This window comes from Myotis yumanensis, unplaced genomic scaffold (genome assembly GCF_028538775.1).
Source record: "Myotis yumanensis isolate MYYU_CA2020_CCGP unplaced genomic scaffold, mMyoYum1.0.hap1 SCAF_4, whole genome shotgun sequence".
Lineage (NCBI taxonomy): Eukaryota > Metazoa > Chordata > Mammalia > Chiroptera > Vespertilionidae > Myotis > Myotis yumanensis.
In genome coordinates this window covers 79448873-79465880 of record NW_027223755.1, presented here as the reverse complement: position 1 = coordinate 79465880, position 17008 = coordinate 79448873, and the positions used below count along the sequence as shown (strand labels likewise).

At 51.7% G+C, this 17008-nt stretch overlaps 2 protein-coding genes across 2 annotated transcripts; both read right to left on the bottom strand.

Annotated features, from left to right (window-relative positions):
- Positions 1–632: 632 nt before the first annotated feature.
- PCOLCE (procollagen C-endopeptidase enhancer) lies at positions 633–6752 on the bottom strand. The gene is made up of 9 exons (XM_070412684.1): positions 5562–6752; positions 4612–4720; positions 3923–4181; positions 2963–3087; positions 2315–2451; positions 1733–2004; positions 1407–1484; positions 1098–1268; positions 633–955 (listed from the first exon to the last, which is right to left on the bottom strand). Exons 1-9 carry the CDS (start codon positions 5654–5656, stop codon positions 789–791), a joined length of 1413 nt encoding a protein of 470 aa, XP_070268785.1. The 5' UTR covers positions 5657–6752; the 3' UTR covers positions 633–788.
- Positions 4697–16865, bottom strand: FBXO24 (F-box protein 24). Its single transcript, XM_070413750.1, has 11 exons — positions 16830–16865; positions 14608–14706; positions 14337–14520; positions 12793–13031; positions 12339–12573; positions 11360–11518; positions 10978–11099; positions 10601–10732; positions 7692–7862; positions 6785–7392; positions 4697–4720 (listed from the first exon to the last, which is right to left on the bottom strand). The coding sequence occupies exons 1-10, from the start codon at positions 16863–16865 to the stop codon at positions 7030–7032; spliced, it is 1740 nt and encodes a 579-aa protein (XP_070269851.1). The 3' UTR covers positions 4697–4720; positions 6785–7029.
- Between the last annotated feature and the right edge of the window lie 143 nt (positions 16866–17008).

Below are 17008 nucleotides of genomic sequence, written 5' to 3'. Positions count from 1 at the left end.
CATTTGGAATGAACAAATGACTGACTAGAATGAACTTTGAGCTGAGATCTAATTGAGAATTCCAGGTAGAGGGAATAACACAGGCAAAGCCAATGTACTAGAAATAGTCATAGAGCCAGTGTGACTGGAAGTGATCTTAAGGAAGACAATAATTGAAGATGAGAGTAAGGGGGATGAAGGATGCAGAACATCCAGAGCCTTTGAGTCCACAGTAGGATTTTGGATTTTATTTTGAGACTGATGGAAAACTGTAGGAGAGTATTTAAATGTTCTTTTTAACAGCCTTGAGATATCTTTGACATAAAACTGTATATATTTGTCTACAACTTGATGGTTTGTATACATTGTGAAAAGATTACCACAATCAAACTCATTAATATATCCATCATCTCTAAAGACAGGGTGTCCCTAAAAATGTATACACACTTTATAAGCTGATAGCTCAGTTTTAAAAATGAAATGTATTTTAATAAACACTGCCTTTATAATTATTCAAAGTGTGTATATACATTTAAGGGGAGACACACTATGGTTACCATTGTGTGTGTGTTTGTATGTGTGTGGAGAATATGGGGAGTTTTTAGCAAAGGGGTGACAAGATCCAACTTGGTTTCTTAAAAGATTCTGTAACATAAATGTCTGTTGAGTTTATTGAATGAATGAAAAGAAATCCCCAAGATGGGCACCAAAACCATAAAAATGGATATGTGATCCCTTCCTCAGTCAAGGAATATTTATTTGGATAAGAAATGAATCCCTAGGGCCAATGGCCAAGGCTGTCCTGGATTTCAGGCCTGGGACCTAGCAGCCCGAACAGGCTGGGAGGGGCACCTCCTCTTGCTGAGATTGGTGAGGATCTGATCCTGGTTGGGCCGGTAGAGGACCACAAAGCTATCTGGAGGAAGGATAGGACCTCTGTTCTCTTCCACCTGGCCCATCAGCAGATAACTGGCTCCTGGGAGAGGGAAGGGAGAGATTGAGAGCTCATGTTATATACCTTAAAGATGTGCCTCCTCGTCTGAGCCCCTTATATTCTACTACCTCTATCATTTCCATGAAGCCAAGTACCCTTCTCCTCTACCCCACATCCCTATTACCTTTCTTCATGGGGGGACACTGCTTGCAAGGCACGTAAAACTTCAAGGAGGTATCAGTGGGTGCAGAGGGCAGGTCCAGGCCTCCAGTTTTGTAAACACCAATGAGACTGACAGTGACAGTAAGGCCCTCTCCTGGGCCCCGAACCATGGACTTCACTGTTGCCGTCACCACTGTGGGAGAGTGAGGGTGAGAGGTGCGGAGACAGGAGGCTAGGGCAAGGCTAGAACCAAGAGGGGGAGGGTACTTTGGGGATAGGCGGGAAAGTTAGAAGATCTGGAAGAGCAGAGCATGTGAATGAGGCTTCTTACCCAGATTGCTGGTACAGAAGTTGCTCTGCAAGGTGCCTGTCCGCCGACACTGTTTTGGGCAGGTGACACTGGGTGCATCTAGGAGGAGGAGGGGGACATTTTTTGTGGAAGGTGACCTACCTAGCAGGTGGAAAGGACTATTTTCCCCATAACAGCCTCATTGATTTGAACTTGTTCAAAGTTCTATCCAGCTTTGGGTCTCAGTACCCAGTGCCAACCATTATTAGCACAGAGGTGGCACCAGTGAGTGTTGTATGAATGAATGAATGAGCAAGCCCAGGAATGAACTCAATCTACATCCTCTTCCTCCCCCTTCTCAGACTCACTAGGGCCCACGGGAGTTGCCTGGACTTCAGGCGTGGCTTTTGGTTTCTCCGCAGGTGGGGGTTCCGGCTTGACTTTGGGCGGGGTTCCTGGCTTGGGGCCCGGGCCAAGGAGCGGGGGCCCTGGCCGGGCATCCTCTCCCGGGCTCTGAGCTGGCCCTTCTTTGGCAGCACCCCGCGGCAAGGTCCTGTAGGAGGCTGAGAATCCATCGGCAGTGACGCTAAGGTCCGAGACGAACTGGACGAGGAGCTCATTTCCTTCGGAGGAGATGGGACTGCAGGCGGCAGCAGGGCATTGTGGGAGGTGTCAAGAGGGGCTGCACCCCGCCTTTACCCAGGCGCCCACCCCCAAGTTGGCTACATTAGCTTCTCGACTTCTTAGGCCCCAATCGCCTCTGTATCCGAAGTCCACAGGACTGATGCAGGGACTAGTACCCTACTTGCTCCACCCACCGGTTTGGAGCTCATGGTTTCAGATCCCGCCTCTTCAGCTAAGCCCCTCCCATCTCAACAGCAGCCAGCGGTCAGACTCCTGGGGAGGCGGAGAAACCCTGACCTGCACCCACCCAGGTCCTGTCCTCTCACCCCGGGGCGGTGTCTCCGCAGAACTTCCCCAGCCTCTTGGAGTCGTCACTCACGGCTCCATTGAACACACTGACCGAGTCATAGCGGCAGTAGGTGTCCGGCTCCACGTCAAACTTCCCGAAGGTCAGAGAGATCACCTGATGGCAGGGCACAGGGCAGAGGCTGCTTGGCACCTCTCACTTCCTCTGGGGATGTTTACAGCAGCCTCCTCTCACCTCCCGTGTCCCCTTGCACCCTCCTCTTAATGTATTCATACCACAGCTCAGAGGATTACATACACAGGAATCCTGAAGTGGTGTCCTCCGCCATGGTGGGCAAGGTCAAGTCCAGGCTCATTCTCAAGAATAGACCCAAAACCCACCTCCTCCACTTCCCCCACCACCTCCCCCATCTCCACCACCTCACCATCACCCCCCCCCCACACACACACACCCCAAGTTTATCAGCATCAGATACCTCACTGATCACAGGTATAATTTTACATTTTTGTTTGCATGCAAGCAGGTTGGGTCTGTTTTGCTTCCCAGCAGCGCAAGCGCAGTGCTTAGGACATAGTAGATGTTCAATAAGTCTTTGCTAGCTGCATGCTGGAGGACACTGCTCAGGTCCGGAGGGCAGCCCCCCGCTCCCTGGAAAGGGGGTCGGTACCTGGTTTGGGGGCGCGATGATGTGCCAGGAACAGCTGATACCCGGGGGGTAATCAGACTCGGGCCAGTTGGGCGTGGTCAGTGTTCCCTGGGCCTTTTCCAGTCGCCCCCCACAAAATTGGTGCTCTGGGGAGGGGAGAGAGGAGTGGAGTGGGAGTAGTGGAGACCCTCGGTCAGCTTGGGAAAAGCTCTAGGCTGGGGGCTCGTGCAGGAAGGTCGGATGTCGGGGTCTCGGGATGAGGGGCGAGAAGAGGGGAAGGAAACGGTGGGTAGGTTAGCAGAGGAAGAGCAAGGCGCAGGACCTCCGGGCACCCAGGCAGGTGGTGGAAGGGGGAGGAGGAATTGGTTGGACACGCCCCTTATCGCCCCTCCCCCTGACCCGCTGCCGCACCGTTCCTCTTCCCCTGTTAGATCCCATCTCCTCTACCCGGCAGAGAAGTCCCCTTTGCAGGCTCGAGAGTCCCCACGCTGTGAGGGTCCCTTCAAATTGGGGCATAAGCCCCTTTGGGAGGCCTTAAATATTTTAGGGGAGACTTCTGCCGCCAGGAGGAGGTGATGGGACCGCAATCGGGAGCCCCGGGCTGGGTGTAGGGGGCTCTGGGTGGGAGGAACCTGGTCCCCCTTCCCAGGGGGACCCCCTCACGCCCGTCAGAGGGAGCCCGATTGCGGACGGGGGCGGGCAGTTACTCACCGTCCCAGTAACCCCAGGCCGCCCATTCCACCCGCGGGTCGGTGACCCATTTCCGCCTCGCGCCTGGGGTGGGGCCTGGAAGAGGGGGGTGGCGGGAGCGGGAGAGGGGAGAGAAGATGGGGAGGAGGGACTGGAGGGGCAGTTAGTGAGGAAAAAGGGAAAGGGAGGCAATGGGGACCTAGGATCTTGGGGTGAAGGTTAAGGCTGAGGGCAGGGCCTTGCCAGGGTGGGACCAGGAGAAGGGGAAGGAGAAGGTGAGGGACGTCTCACCAGTGCTCGAGGTGGCCCGCCCGCTGTACCAGAGCAGGAAGCCTCGTCCTCCTGTACCCTCATCCGCTGTCATCTTCAGGGTCACCTGGTTGCCCGGGGCCACTATGGGTGCTGGCCGGAAGGTCCCACAGAAGCGTCCGAGCCGCTGGCCCGAGGTTCCAGACCCAGCAAAGACCTCCAGAGCATCATAACGGCAGGCAGGGTGTAGCTCCAGGTCAAAAACTCGGAAGGAGAGGGACACAGTCTGGCCTTCAGGGACCTGATTGCAGAGACAGGGGTGGGGACCTACAAAGTCAGGTCATACACAACCTAGGCAGAGGGTACTTCCCTTTCCCCAAGCATTTCCTAGAGAAACTTGGGCCTGAACATGAAGGAACCCCAACAGGGTGCGGAGCAGAGGGCCTGGGCTCTGCATCAGGCTTGTGGCTTATGCAGGGGACAAGACTTGAGGTCTATGGAGAGATTTACAGGGGCAGGAATGGAGTTAGGAACGGAGCAGCAGGCTTTGAATTAAGGGCTGAGTGAGGACACTTGCCACGTATTATTGTGAACACTGATGGATCCATGACCAGAGGGGAGGGGTCTTGGACTTCCTTAGGGAGTAATAGTGCTGGGGGAGGGCCTTTGACTGCCTGGACCCAAGCCTTGGAGACTTTGACAAGGGGTAGTGACCAGAGGGGCCTTCTCACCGTTATTGTCCAGATGCACTCCTTATTCGGCGGGTAGAGGTTGGGAAAACTCTCACTTGCCACGTAACCTGATTCCCCAGTCACATCCCCTCCACACAGGAACACAGGTCTGGAGGACAGAAGAGGGGTCAGCCATGGGTGGGGGAGTAGTGGACAGACTGGGATGGGGTAATGAGGATAGGAAAGCCTGAGGATGAGGGAGAAAGGCCTAAGGGATCTGGGATGGCATCAGCCAGCCAAGATGAAATTGAGGTGGGAAATACTATAGTAGAGGATCAGGAAAAAGTAGGGCCAGCAACTTAGCTATGCCTCCAACTCCCAATCCCCACCCCCAACACAACAGGAATTCCCGGAATCCTCCTCAGCCCCCCTTCTTACTCTCCCCCCTTTGCACTGCCAGGCAGTCCACAGCAGCTGCCTAACTACTTCCAGATGTAGACACAGCCACGCCACGAGGCTGTGCGGGGGAGGGGGCGGGGAGTTGAGTGAGAAGCAGCAGCGATGGCCCTCAAATTGAACCTGGAGACCAGGCTCCCTGACTTCTCAACCTTTTCTTTGCTTCTGTTGCAGCTAAACTACTTGAGTATCTGAACTCAAGTCTCCCACTTGCTGCCCCGCTTTCCCCCATAATTTTTAATTGCCTTCCTGGGATCCAGATGTCCAGGTATCAAGCAAGTTCAAGGTCTTGGCTTTCTCAGGTCCCATGGAGTGAATGGGGAGGCTCAGAAGGAAGAGAACAGAGGTTGAGGAAATGGGGAGCAGTGGTGACCTACAGGAGACAGTGGTCTTGTAGCAGGGAGGATAGACTTGGGGACCAGAGAAGAGTAGAAACTGGGAGCTCTTGGGGGTAATGTGTTAGAAAAAGAATCCACAAGATCCACAGGCATAATCCTTCAGGAATTGGCTTTTGAAGCCCACTTAAGCTAACTAGAAGGTGCCAAGAGACCTACCTGGTATAGTTGGGAGTCTGGCCCTGGGCAAAAGGCAGCAGGGTCCAGGCAGGGAGGAGGAGCCCCAAGAGGGAGGCTGTGGCAGCAGGCTGCATGGCTGAGGGGAGAGGCGCTGGGGTCCTCAAGACAGAGGCAGCAGCCGAGTTTAGCAGCAGAAGCAGCAGCAGCAGCAGCAGCAACGGCAGCGGCAGCAGGGATAATTGGTGCCAGATGAGGCAGCCTCGGATGTGTGGGCGTGGGGACTGGCCAGTGGGGAGGGCGGTGGGGAAGGCGGGACAGGGAGAGAGGAACCGGGACAGTGGTGAGTCCAGAGGCCTCTCGAGGTAGAGGACACATAAATATTGACCTAAGTAGTGGGAGGAGCAATGAAGGGCTGAGGGAGCATCAGGACCTCAGCCATAACCTAGGCATCAAGTAATGTCATCTGGAAGCCTGTTCTGTCCAGTGCCCAAGCATCTTGTGAACAGAGCCTCTGGTCCTTCCCCAGGACTCTCCAGCCCACTCACGATCCTCTCCATTGCTGCTTCCTTAGCACCCAGAGAAAGTCCTTTCCTGGACTCCCAACCTTTAAGCATTCACCCCCTTCCTGACCACCACCTGCTCCAACTTACTTTCCGCTTCAAATTTCCACTATCTTCTATCTCCAGGCCAGACTAGGCCAAGAAGAAAAGAATTCTGCTCACCCATTTTCTCCCAAATTATCTGGAGGTACAGGAATGGGGCAGGGAGGCATGGCATGTGGATAAAGGGGTCTCCCTTCTGCAGGAAGAGGAGGATAGAGTAAAAAGTAGGGGAAAAGGACATGTAAGATCAGATCTGGAGGTAAACAGAAAGCAGAGAGGAGGGAGGTTGACTTCACAGCGATGAAGGAAAAGGGATAGAAAACTGTCACAAGTCAGAAATGACTTCTTCAGAATGGGAATAAGAGGATCCAGTGGGGGGCACCAAATAGCATATGACCACTGGTGGTCTGTGAGGTCCGAAAGGTTGGCGACCGCTGGCATACGTTGTTCCAGAAGGCAGGGCTAGGATTTCCTGTCAAGAAGATTGGGTCAGGTCTTGGGCGTGGAAGGGGAAAGCAAGCTGAAGGTGCTTGAGCAGCTGCTGCTCTGCCTGCCCCTGTCTATGCTCCTGCCCTCCCTTACCCACTGAGCTAGGCATCGGGTCCCCCATTCCGTGCCCCATTGTCCTCCCAGGCTCCAGGGTCCCAAACTAGGCCTCACTTCAGCCTTTTATTCTATTTGTCCATCAAATCTCTTGTCCATGATAGTAAGATTGGAGGCCCCTCCTGGGCAGCCCCCGAACATTTTACAAAACAGTTCCCTCCCCACCCTGGCATGTCCAGCAGTCCCCACCCCACTGTGTCCCCCTTCCCATGGCACAGTGTTCATTGCTACCACTCCATCTCTCCTTAGCCTTTGGCCCAGAGCCAGACTCTCCCTCCAGGGGTAAGACTAGGAGACGGGGGTCAGCTCTCAGGTGTTGGGGGGCCTTGTCCAACCCCTCCAGCAGCCTTCTGTAGCATGTCCAGAGCCTCCCAAAAGAAATCCTTCTGTGCAGCCAGCAAGGGCATCCAGCCCACGATCTCCTTCATCTTTTCCATGCGGTCCTGCAACGTGGAGCAACTGTAGATCTGGCTGAGGTACTCCTTACAGGCCCAAGCTGTCCCCCCAGGGTCCTGGAGTACTCCGGACCCTGGATTGGGTTCAGGGGTCCCCACCACCTTGCTGGCTGGTAGATCTCGGTAGGCGGGATGCTGCTCAATGTCGTGGCTGGACAGCATGTAGAGACACTCTCTGGTAGAGCAGAGGGAGCAGGCACACAAAGGGACCTTGGCAGAGAGAAGGGGCATGGCTGAGTGGGGCCTTTACTGAGGGGTTGTGTCCCTCCCCCTCAGACCAGCCCTGAGCCAGCAAATGAGCTGGCTGGCTGAACCCCAAGGTTGTGTGAGGTTAGAGAGCACCAGCAGGATCTGCTAAGGGAGAGAGCCAGGAGCCATGGTGCCCGGCAGAAAAGGGAGGTGGGTGGTATTGGGGAAACGGGGCCCTTGGGGCCCCACAGTAGCCACAGCCAGAATCCTGTGGGCTACCTGCCCTCCCTGGTTGCCCATTCGCCTGACCCTGCTCTGACCTTGACATGGAGTTTGACGAAGGAGGCGCTCCCCTTAGGCCAGCCAGGGAGGCGGCCTCCAGCCCCACAGCCACAGCCCAGCAGCTCCTTGCTGAAGTCCAAGCCCTGGCTCAGCACCAGGGAGTGGTTGAGGCCACACCACAGGGCAATGGGGTGTTGCAGATAATACACCTGAGGATACAGGGCCAGGATCCCTAAGGGGGATACACCAAGGGACTGGGGGCCAAGGTCAGAGAAGGCTCAGGGCAGAATCTAGGGACACTAGGAGAGGGAAGAAATGGGACCCAGCACACCTTCCCCAGGAGGTCTTCCTGCTGAATGAAGACCAGCAGCAATCTCTCCCTCCTTGGTTCTCTTAAAGCCCCCAGACTGACCAATGGGCTCTGGCACTTCTCTTGGTTCCTCATCTTTGCTTCCCAGAAAACAGGTTATTTGCCTGAGGCCAGGGCCTGCTGTCTGTTCTCTCATTCTGACACCACATACCTCAGTCAGTCCAACCTCTCATCCAGCTTTCTAGCGTCAGGGTGAGGAATATCTTTCCAAGGCTTAAAGACCCAACCTCTCCTTTGCAATTCTAGGTTAGCCCTCAGAAAGGAATTTCCTTCCTTGTAGTCCTACCTTCTCCCTCTAATATTTTCAGTTTTTCATATTATCTTTTCAAATGGCTATTTAAAAATATTTCCTCCTGATTTCTGCTGCTTCCTATCTCTGATTTTTAGGCAGAAGAACTGGTTACATGACCAGTCTGAGGTTCTCACTACAGCTAGTCTTTCCTGAACCTTTTTGTGATCTGGCTTTTCTCCCTACTATGCTACTGACATGTTTTCCAAATGCACTTGACCTGCTGGCTGCCAAATCCCAGGGCCTCTCCTGCATGTTTTCTCTTGACAATGTGAGCGTTTTTATTTTGAAGGCATGGATAAGTAATTTATGGTCATTATAGAAACACTATAAGATATTGGCAAGCAAAAATTAATTTAAAGATCACTGGAAATCCCACAACCCACTATTAATCTCTTGCTGGATCTTCTTCACTGCTCCCTATACAAATGTATGCAGTTGGCCCTTGAACGACACAGGTTTAAACTGCACAGGTCCACTTTTACCCAGATTTAAAGTGTAGGCCACTTATGCATAGGCCTGTACAGATCAAATCTGTGTTGTGTGAGGGTCTACTGTATTTTTTAAAGTTTTAAAATATATATTTTTTAAATATATTTTATTGATTTTTTACAGAGAGGAAGGGAGAGAGATAGAGAGTTAGAAACATCGATGAGAGAGAAACATCGATCAGCTGCCTCCTGCACATCTCCCACTGGGGATGTGCCCGCAACCCAGGTACGTGCCCTTGACCGGAATCGAACCCGGGACCCTTCAGTCCGCAGGCCGACACTCTATCCACTGAGCCAAACCGGTTTCGGCTAAAATATTTTTTAAAATTTATTTCAGAGAGGAAGGGAGAGGGATAGAGTGATAGAAACATCAATGATGAGAATCATTAATCGGCTGCCTCCTGCAGGCCCCACCACCCGGGCATGTGTAGACTGGGAATCTAACTGTGACCTCCTGGTTCATAGGTCCATGCTTAACCACTGAGTAACACCATCCAGGGTCTACTGTATTTTTAATTGGGAATCTAAATATGTGGAGGGCCAACAAGTTACATGAGGATTTTTGACTGCATGGTGGGTGGTATCTCTAAACCCTGTGTTCTTCAAAGGTCAACTGTACGTGTAAATTATCTTTTTAAACAAAAATAGGATCTTACTATGTAAACCATTTCACACATTTTTTTTTTTACTTAAAAATATGGCATGACCATCTTTCCATGTCAGTAAAATATATTCCTACATCATCACTGTCAACATTAATCACTTCTTCCTGTTCGAAACTTCCTGTGCCCATGGCTTCTGGAACAGGGCATGCCTCCTGTGTCATTCCCTTTTTCATTCCCTCTGCCTATACTGGTGGCTCCTTCCCAGGTTTACTCCTCTATCTTTACTTTTGTCATTTCAACTTTTTTTCCAATTTGGAACCAAATTACCAGTGAGATATTTCCACTTTACTGTCCTACTCTCACTGCAAGAAAGTCCAAATTTATGTTCTTTATTCAAAGCAGCATCCCCTTCCAATTCACATGTTTGTTGCTGATACCATTTTTCTTCAAGGGAACTATTGCCAGAGCTACCTTTGTCCTACACTCTTCTGTTTACATCTAATTAGTTCCCAGGGCCTGTTCATTTTTTAAAAAAAATATTTCCTATACCTCAATATCTCCTTTCTATTCTCAGTGTACCAGCCCCAGACCCTTGTCTTAAATGCTCCTGTCACTCAACAGCCTCCCAGTGGGCCTCTCACTCTCAGTCTCCTGGGCACTCTGGCCAGGTGACCTGTTCTCAATCACCCGTGTGGTTGCTCTGGAACCCGAAATGACTCTTTCCCACATCCATACCTCTCCAAGCTCACACCCACTTATATACCACCTCATATCCAACTGTTTACAAAATACCCTCCCTCCTTTAGTCAGGCCAGCCTTTTCACTGTCCCAGTTATGTGTAAGCTTTGTCCTCATCCCTATTACACAGGCACCTTTCCCTAGTCCCACCTGAATCCTTTCTAACCCACTAGGCCCTGCTCACATCTCACCTTTTCTTGTTACTTCAGCCCACCCAGGTCTCCCTGCTTCACTAAATTCCTCTTACACTTACAGCATGCGCTGCACAGAACAAACTTCATAGTGTCAACCCTGGATAAGACGTGCAAAATATGATGGGCATTACACACTGGTTGGCTTAACCTCCTAGGGCACAGAAAGTGGATTCTATGGAAATTAAAGAAGTGGAGAGATCCAGAGAGGTCAGGGAATTGAAAGAACGGGGTCAGGATTAGAATTGCTGGGAAAGTCTCACCTGTGTGGGTTCCCCTCGGTCCATTTTGTCCCCTGTTCCCAGCTGCCCATATCTGTTATTTCCCTGCATAAAGATTCGGCCAAATTCATCCACCAAGCCAAGGTGATTGTAGCCAAGAGCACAGAATAGGATCTAGGGGGGAAGACAGAAAGGGGAGGTGGGCATTCAGTTCCCTCCAGAGGAACTCTGAACTCCAAAACCTCCCAGCCACTAACCTGGCTCTCTTTTGGTCTTGCCCTCTATGTCACCCATCTCTCTGGGTCCCCGGTCCCTCCCTGATCAATCATTTGATTCCTGCTCATATTTCAGACCTTCAGAACCTTTCAACCCCTCAAGTCCCTCCTGTAATGATCTGCCCCATCCCACCAGGATCCTACCTTGGCAGGCAGTGAGAGAGCAAGTGGCATCTGCTGGTCCAGGGGGTCAAAGGCTTGAAGGGTCCCAAAGAGATCACGATACACCCCTGGGGTATGCACCTCAAAATACACTCCCCCCTCATCTGGGGGGTCGGGTGCCCTCAGCTCAGCAGCTTTGGGCACCCATTTCCTAGGGATAAGGCCCCACCTGGGGTGAAAACTACAAGATCTGGGGAGTCTCACACCCACTAGAATTCACCAGCTATGATGTCTGGAAATCTAAACAACATCTTTTTACTAGGATGCCCTAGGGGTCCACCACAGGAGCTGGGATAATGATTGCGGGTATCTGGAAGATCTGTCCAAGGCTAGGTCCTAGAGCAAAAGGGAGGTGGTTCTTTACCCGTAATGTATAGAGTACTGCTCTGGTTGGAAGCCATGCAGGCCACACGCAGGTGAGGCAGGCAACGGGACACCTTCCTCAGGGCCAGCTGAACTGTGTAGGAGCGTGGCTGGTCTAGCTGGGTTTCATTCACTACCAAAGAGTAGATCTTTCCTTCCTCTGGAGATTGGATGAAGCAGACAATTATGTGGGAGAAGGAATCCTCCAATATCCACATTAACTTCCCAATAGACCCCCTAAGCCAGCGGTTCTCAACCTGTGGGTCGCGACCCCTTTGGGGGTCGAACGACCCTTTCACAGAGGTCGCCTAAATACATCCTGCATAGCAGATATTTACATTACGATTCATAACAGTAGCAAAATTACAGTTATGAAGTAGCAACGAAAATAATTTTATGGTTGGGGGTCACCACAACATGAGGAACTGTATTAAAGGGTCGCAGCATTAGGAAGGTTGAGAACCACTGCCCTAAGCCATACAGGATGAAACATGACTATTTTAGAGTGGGGTTTAAGAAAAAGGGTAGAGATGAAATAAGGAAAGAGTGGTCTCATGTTTCCCAGATTCCAGCCTCTTACACCAAAAATAAATCAGGGAAGTCCTTTTCAGTGTGAGAAATGAATGGAGAGAAAACCTAGTAGATTTGGCAGAATACAGTCTGAATGTTGGGAATGATGTTTGGGGATTTAGGGCCTTACATAGCATTAAGAAGTCTGGAGTGTGGTTAGGTATAGGGAGGCAGTATAGGGTATAAAGTGAGGTGCCTGGTATGGAGGTTGGGGAGATTAGAATTTAAAGCAGGGCCCTTTGCATATGTGAAATATGCAAAATCTTAGAGTAGGAGACAGACAAAAGCAGAGCTATTTGGTTTGAGATGGCATTCAGAACCCTGTGTGAGAGGCCTCCCTCCCCATCCCCTGCAGCAGGTCTTGAAGAATCTTCAGAAAACAATTTGTAAACTACTGCTCAAAGCCACACCTGTGAGTAGCAGTAGAGCCCGCTGAGTCTCCTGACCGACCAGCACAATCTGTTTGAAGCTCATGGAGTGGTGGAAAGTCATTTTGAAGACCCGCTGCCCACTAGACTGCAGATAGACCTCAACACAGTCGCAGGCCCGGCTGCTGGTGGTGCCTACCACTTCCAGCTGCTCCCGAGTGGCCAACACATAGAGGTATTTACGGTAAACTGTGTCACATCTTGGGTCAGAGGCAAACTGTAGGAAAAGACAGGTGTCTGGGATCTAGAGCTTGAAGTGGAATGAGGCTGGGGTAGGAGATGAGATACTTGGGTATGGAGCTAGGAAATGGGGACTTGTTTTCCAGTTCCTGGTATGGGAAGGCAGCTGTCCTGAGGAGGACACCTCAGTTCTGATGTGGGCCCTGGGTCCCTGGAGGTTGGGTGGGTTCTTAGCTGCCAAAGTTCTGCTACTCACATCCTTGGCTCCTCGACACAAAACAACATAGCGGCAGGCTCGCTTCCACTGGATCTGGCCAAGAGTGGAGGAGACCAGGGCATTTTTGAGGAAGAAGAGGGTCCCCGCATAGTCAAGAATGAAGATGTGATCCTTGGTGGGCAAGAAACGGCGGTAGCCATGGGCTAGCAGAGGGGCTACACTCTTGCTGAGACAGCGGCGGCGGCCCCCAAATGCCTGGAAATACAGGCCTTTCGTGTCTAGAGAAGGGAAGGATATGGAAGGTTCAAGGGGTTGGGATGACACAAGGGAGGTGAATCAGAGCTTGGGCAAACCAGATTTCTCAGATATCCTGCTATTTAGCTCCTCTCCATCCCCAGGACTGGGAAACGTACCCCTTCCAAAGGACACACGCAGAGCTTAGAGGATATCCTTAATTCTACCCAATGACTGAAGGTTAGTTTTCTGGCCCACCTCAGCCCAGGGCCATAAACATGCTTCTAAATGAGCACTTCTTTGATCCAAACTTGCATAGCATTAAGAAGATTTACTCTGAAAGCTTAGGATATTTCCCAGAGTCTAAGACTTAGTCTTGGTGTGGGAGGAGGATATTTATGAGAAACAGGAGACATCAAGGGACATATAATAAATACACAGAAAAGAATCAGAGTGAGGAAGAAATAGGAGTGAAAAAGAATGACTCAGAAAGACCAGTAACTCTCCCTCACCCCTAGCTCTGGATCTGCTATCCAGATCTCTCTTAATCTCTACTAAGTGAGATGAAGTGGATAGGGACTCCCTGGAAAGGAAAGGGGGTTTAAAGCATGTTTCTCAGTCTGAGGGAGAATTTATCCCTCAGGGGACATTGGTTATCACAACTGAGGGAGGTGCTACTGGCATCTAGTGGGTAGAGCCCAAGGGCGCTGTTAAACATTCTTTAATGCACAGGATAGTTCCCCACATGGAAGAATTATTTGGGCCCTGGCCAGTGTTGCTTGGTTGGTTGAGTGTCATCCCAAGCACTCAGTCACGGTTGGATTCCAGGTCAGAGCACATGCCCAGATTGCAGGCTCAATCCACAGTGGGGGTGTGCAGGAGGCAGCCATCAATATTTCTCTCTCATCAATGTTTTCCTCTCTCCCTCTCCCATCCTCTCTTTCTAAAAAATCAATAAAAACATATTTAAAAAAATAATAATTATTTGGTTCAAAACCTCAGTAGTGACAAGGTTGAGAAACCCTGGTTTACAGGAGGGGAAGCTTGCGGTTTGGGGAGTAGAAGATGTCTCTGGGGTAAGATTTGGAAGAGTTTGAATATGGAAGGAGACATGGTAGGGATACTAGTTATGGGGGCTCTGGGTGGGACATCTATCAGAAGGTGGTTCTAGAGACTTGAAGTACTCAATGGCATGTTTGACTCTAACATTTTTCTTCCACAGAAAGGGGCCCTGGAAGATTGGCTGGGAATGCTGAGGTCATCAGGAAACTCTACGGAGCAGGAGAAATCCCAGAATAAGGTAGGTCAGAGGCAAAGAGAAGTACAGGTTCTGGGGAAGGTAGGTGTACAGTTAAGAATGGCAGCTCTCTTCCAGGGACGGACTCCAGAACCCTGCTCTCGTAGGCGAGGACTGAGCTTGCGACAGATGCGTCTCCACACGCCCTCAGCATCGCACACTTCATGGAAGTAGTGGCAGGTCTGGCCTAGGGCAACTACATCTCTGACTGGGAGAAATGAGATGATATGTTCCACCTGAGGGGCAGGAGGGAGAAAGCAGGGGTCATTGGGGGCCCCTCCCAGTCCTTTATTCTTAATACTTCCCCCTCCTCAAGGACTCACCAGCTCTGGGGGGAACAACTGAACAGAAATAGGGTTCCCTCTTCCTTTCTTCTCTTCACCCCCAAGCTCTGGGCCACATGAAGGGCAGCTCCGCTTCACCTACCCAAGAAAAAAGGGGAGCACAGGGGTTCCATGAGGATCATGCCTTTTTTTTTTCCTTCCCTCAGCCTGTCTTTCATTAACTACTATTTTGGGGGTTCATAGCTCTATCTTCCAGCTCTGTGCTGTCAAATCCTCCCATCTTTCTCTCTAGATCCCTGTCCTTGTTCTTTATTCCAATTTTTCCAAGTAACCCCTCCCCAAATCTCTTGCTGACCTCTTCTTGCCCTTCTCTTGACACTTCCCCCACCCAAGCCTCTCCTCTTATTCCTCACAGCCCCGTGAATTTTTGCAGCTTCTGTCTCTGGCTTCTCCTCACCATCTTGACTGCCCTCTCCCTGCTCCTGTCCTCATGTCTCCAGGCCCCTTGGCACTCGTCTTGGGCCCTGCCCCTGCTGCCTTTCCCACACCATGTCCCCTGCCTGGGCTTGGGGGACCTCTAGGGCCCCTCTGCCTCCTAGGCCCCTCCCCCATGGAGTCTGGGGCAAACAAACCTCTCTGTGACCTCACTGCCTGGCCACTGTGACCTGTTTTCCCCAACCTTGGCAGGGATTTTCTGTCTTAGCTCCTCAGTTCTAGCTCAGCTCTAGCCACCCAATGGCTCATGGGATATGCATTTTACAGGAGAAACACAGTGTGAACTACTGGTAGATGATGCCTTTACTTTCAGGGAGTAGTAGGAGCTTTTTTCCACTTGAGGCCCTTTTAGCACTAACTACTATAGAGAAATACTGGTGAATGCTTCCTATCTCTGCAGGCCAGGGCCTCCAGAGGATTTGTAGCTCAAAAGTATATTCCCCGCCCCCCCCCCCCCAAAAAAAAAGTAGAGACTCTGTTTGCCAGGTGAGGGGGAGGGTGACCCTGCTAATGACCATCTATCTCACAAAAGCATGCACCAGATGAAAGTCAGTGCAATTCAGCACAGACTTTAAAGTCTCATGAAAAATACGGATCCAAAAGCAGACTGCTTTCCCGGGTCAGTAACATGACTGCATGTAGGAAGGGCGGCCTATTACGGCGGAAGAAAGGGTGAGATTTACTCTGAAAGCTTAGGATATTTCCCAGACTCTAAGACTTAGTCTTGGGGTGGGGAGTGATATCTATGAGAAACAGGAATCGGGGTTGTGTCTGCACAGGTGGGACAGACCTGCACCAATAAATCCAAGCAGTAGCTGGCTCTCGCAGGGGCTCACGGGAACCCAGTCCTGGCCGGCCAGCCTTGAGCCGCTCGGGATTACAGACTTGGTTCACTGGGCGAACAGCCTGTCACCCACCCAATCAAGCTCCCATACTCACGGTGACTTAGGAAACAGCTGGTCTGGGTTATCTAAGATGAGATTTTAATAATTCAATCATTGTTTAGGAATGTCAGCGTCTGAGAAGTGACTTGTGAGTGGTTAGGCAACTATTAACATCCTAAGGTGGGCTCCTTCGGCCCCCAAGGCATCTAAAAGGAAGTTAGGTCTCTCGGCAGACAGCAGCACAGTCAGCTTGCTCTCATTTCCGGATCCCCTTTATTCACTCCACTTCACCCCAGGCGGCAAGGAGGGTGAGGACAGAAAAAGCCCACCGTCAAAGCTGACGCGGTGGGGAGGTGGGGCTCTGGTGCAAGCTGCCGGCACGTTGCCGTTTGCTCCTGCCAGCTCGTCCACTTCCCTCCGCCTCAGTTTCCACATTTGTAAAGTGGAGGACTTCTGGATGAGAGACGGCCCCTTCCAGCCTAACCCCCCGGTCCTGTCATCACGGTTCCTGTCCCGGCGCGCTCCTCTGGCTGGGCGGGCAGGCCGGGCGGCAGCTCTCGAGGCTTTCCCGGCTCCTGGAACCCTCCCTCCAGGAGCTGGGCTGGGCAAGTTCAGGCTCTGGGAAGCCGCCCCCCGGGCTCCACACAGACGGTCGCAGGGCCTCAGCCGCCCCAGCCGGAATGGCCTTCACAGTCGTTCAGGCCGCGACGACCGTCTGCGCACGGGGCGCCCAGCACTCTCCGGTCTACCTCACGGCCTGATAGCGGCTCGCTCCGTAGCACCTACAGCTCGCACGCACTACTCCTGCCCCTGAAATGCTCCCCGTCCAACCCGCGCGCAGCGCTCACATTTTTTTACCTCCGTTCTAAAGTTCTAGCTCACCCGCCTCCTTAGCGAAGGGACCGCCTTCTCGCCCATGATACTGGTAGGTAGAGCCGTCCCTCAGAAAAGAGGAGGGACCAGGGTCCCTCCAGAGAATCTAATTGGCCTTCTCGACAGTCACTCGCCTGTTTCTGGCTTACGATTGGTCTTCATTAGAAGAGGACTGGGGTTGGCGGTCT

Coding starts and splice junctions, on each gene's coding strand:
- PCOLCE (XM_070412684.1), bottom strand. CDS start 5,656: ATGCAGCCTGCTGCCACAGCCTCCCTCTTGGGGCTCCTCCTCCCTGCC. Junction 1,269..1,406: donor CTTCTGTACCAGCAATCTGG/GTAAGAAGCCTC, acceptor ACTCTCCCACAG/TGGTGACGGCAACAGTGAAG. Junction 956..1,097: donor GTGTCCCCCCATGAAGAAAG/GTAATAGGGATG, acceptor TCCCTCTCCCAG/GAGCCAGTTATCTGCTGATG.
- FBXO24 (XM_070413750.1), bottom strand. CDS start 16,865: ATGGGCGAGAAGGCGGTCCCTTCGCTAAGGAGGCGG. Junction 10,733..10,977: donor CTCTCTCACTGCCTGCCAAG/GTAGGATCCTGG, acceptor CTTCCCCCCTAG/ATCCTATTCTGTGCTCTTGG. Junction 7,863..10,600: donor ACCGAGGGGAACCCACACAG/GTGAGACTTTCC, acceptor CTGTATCCTCAG/GTGTATTATCTGCAACACCC.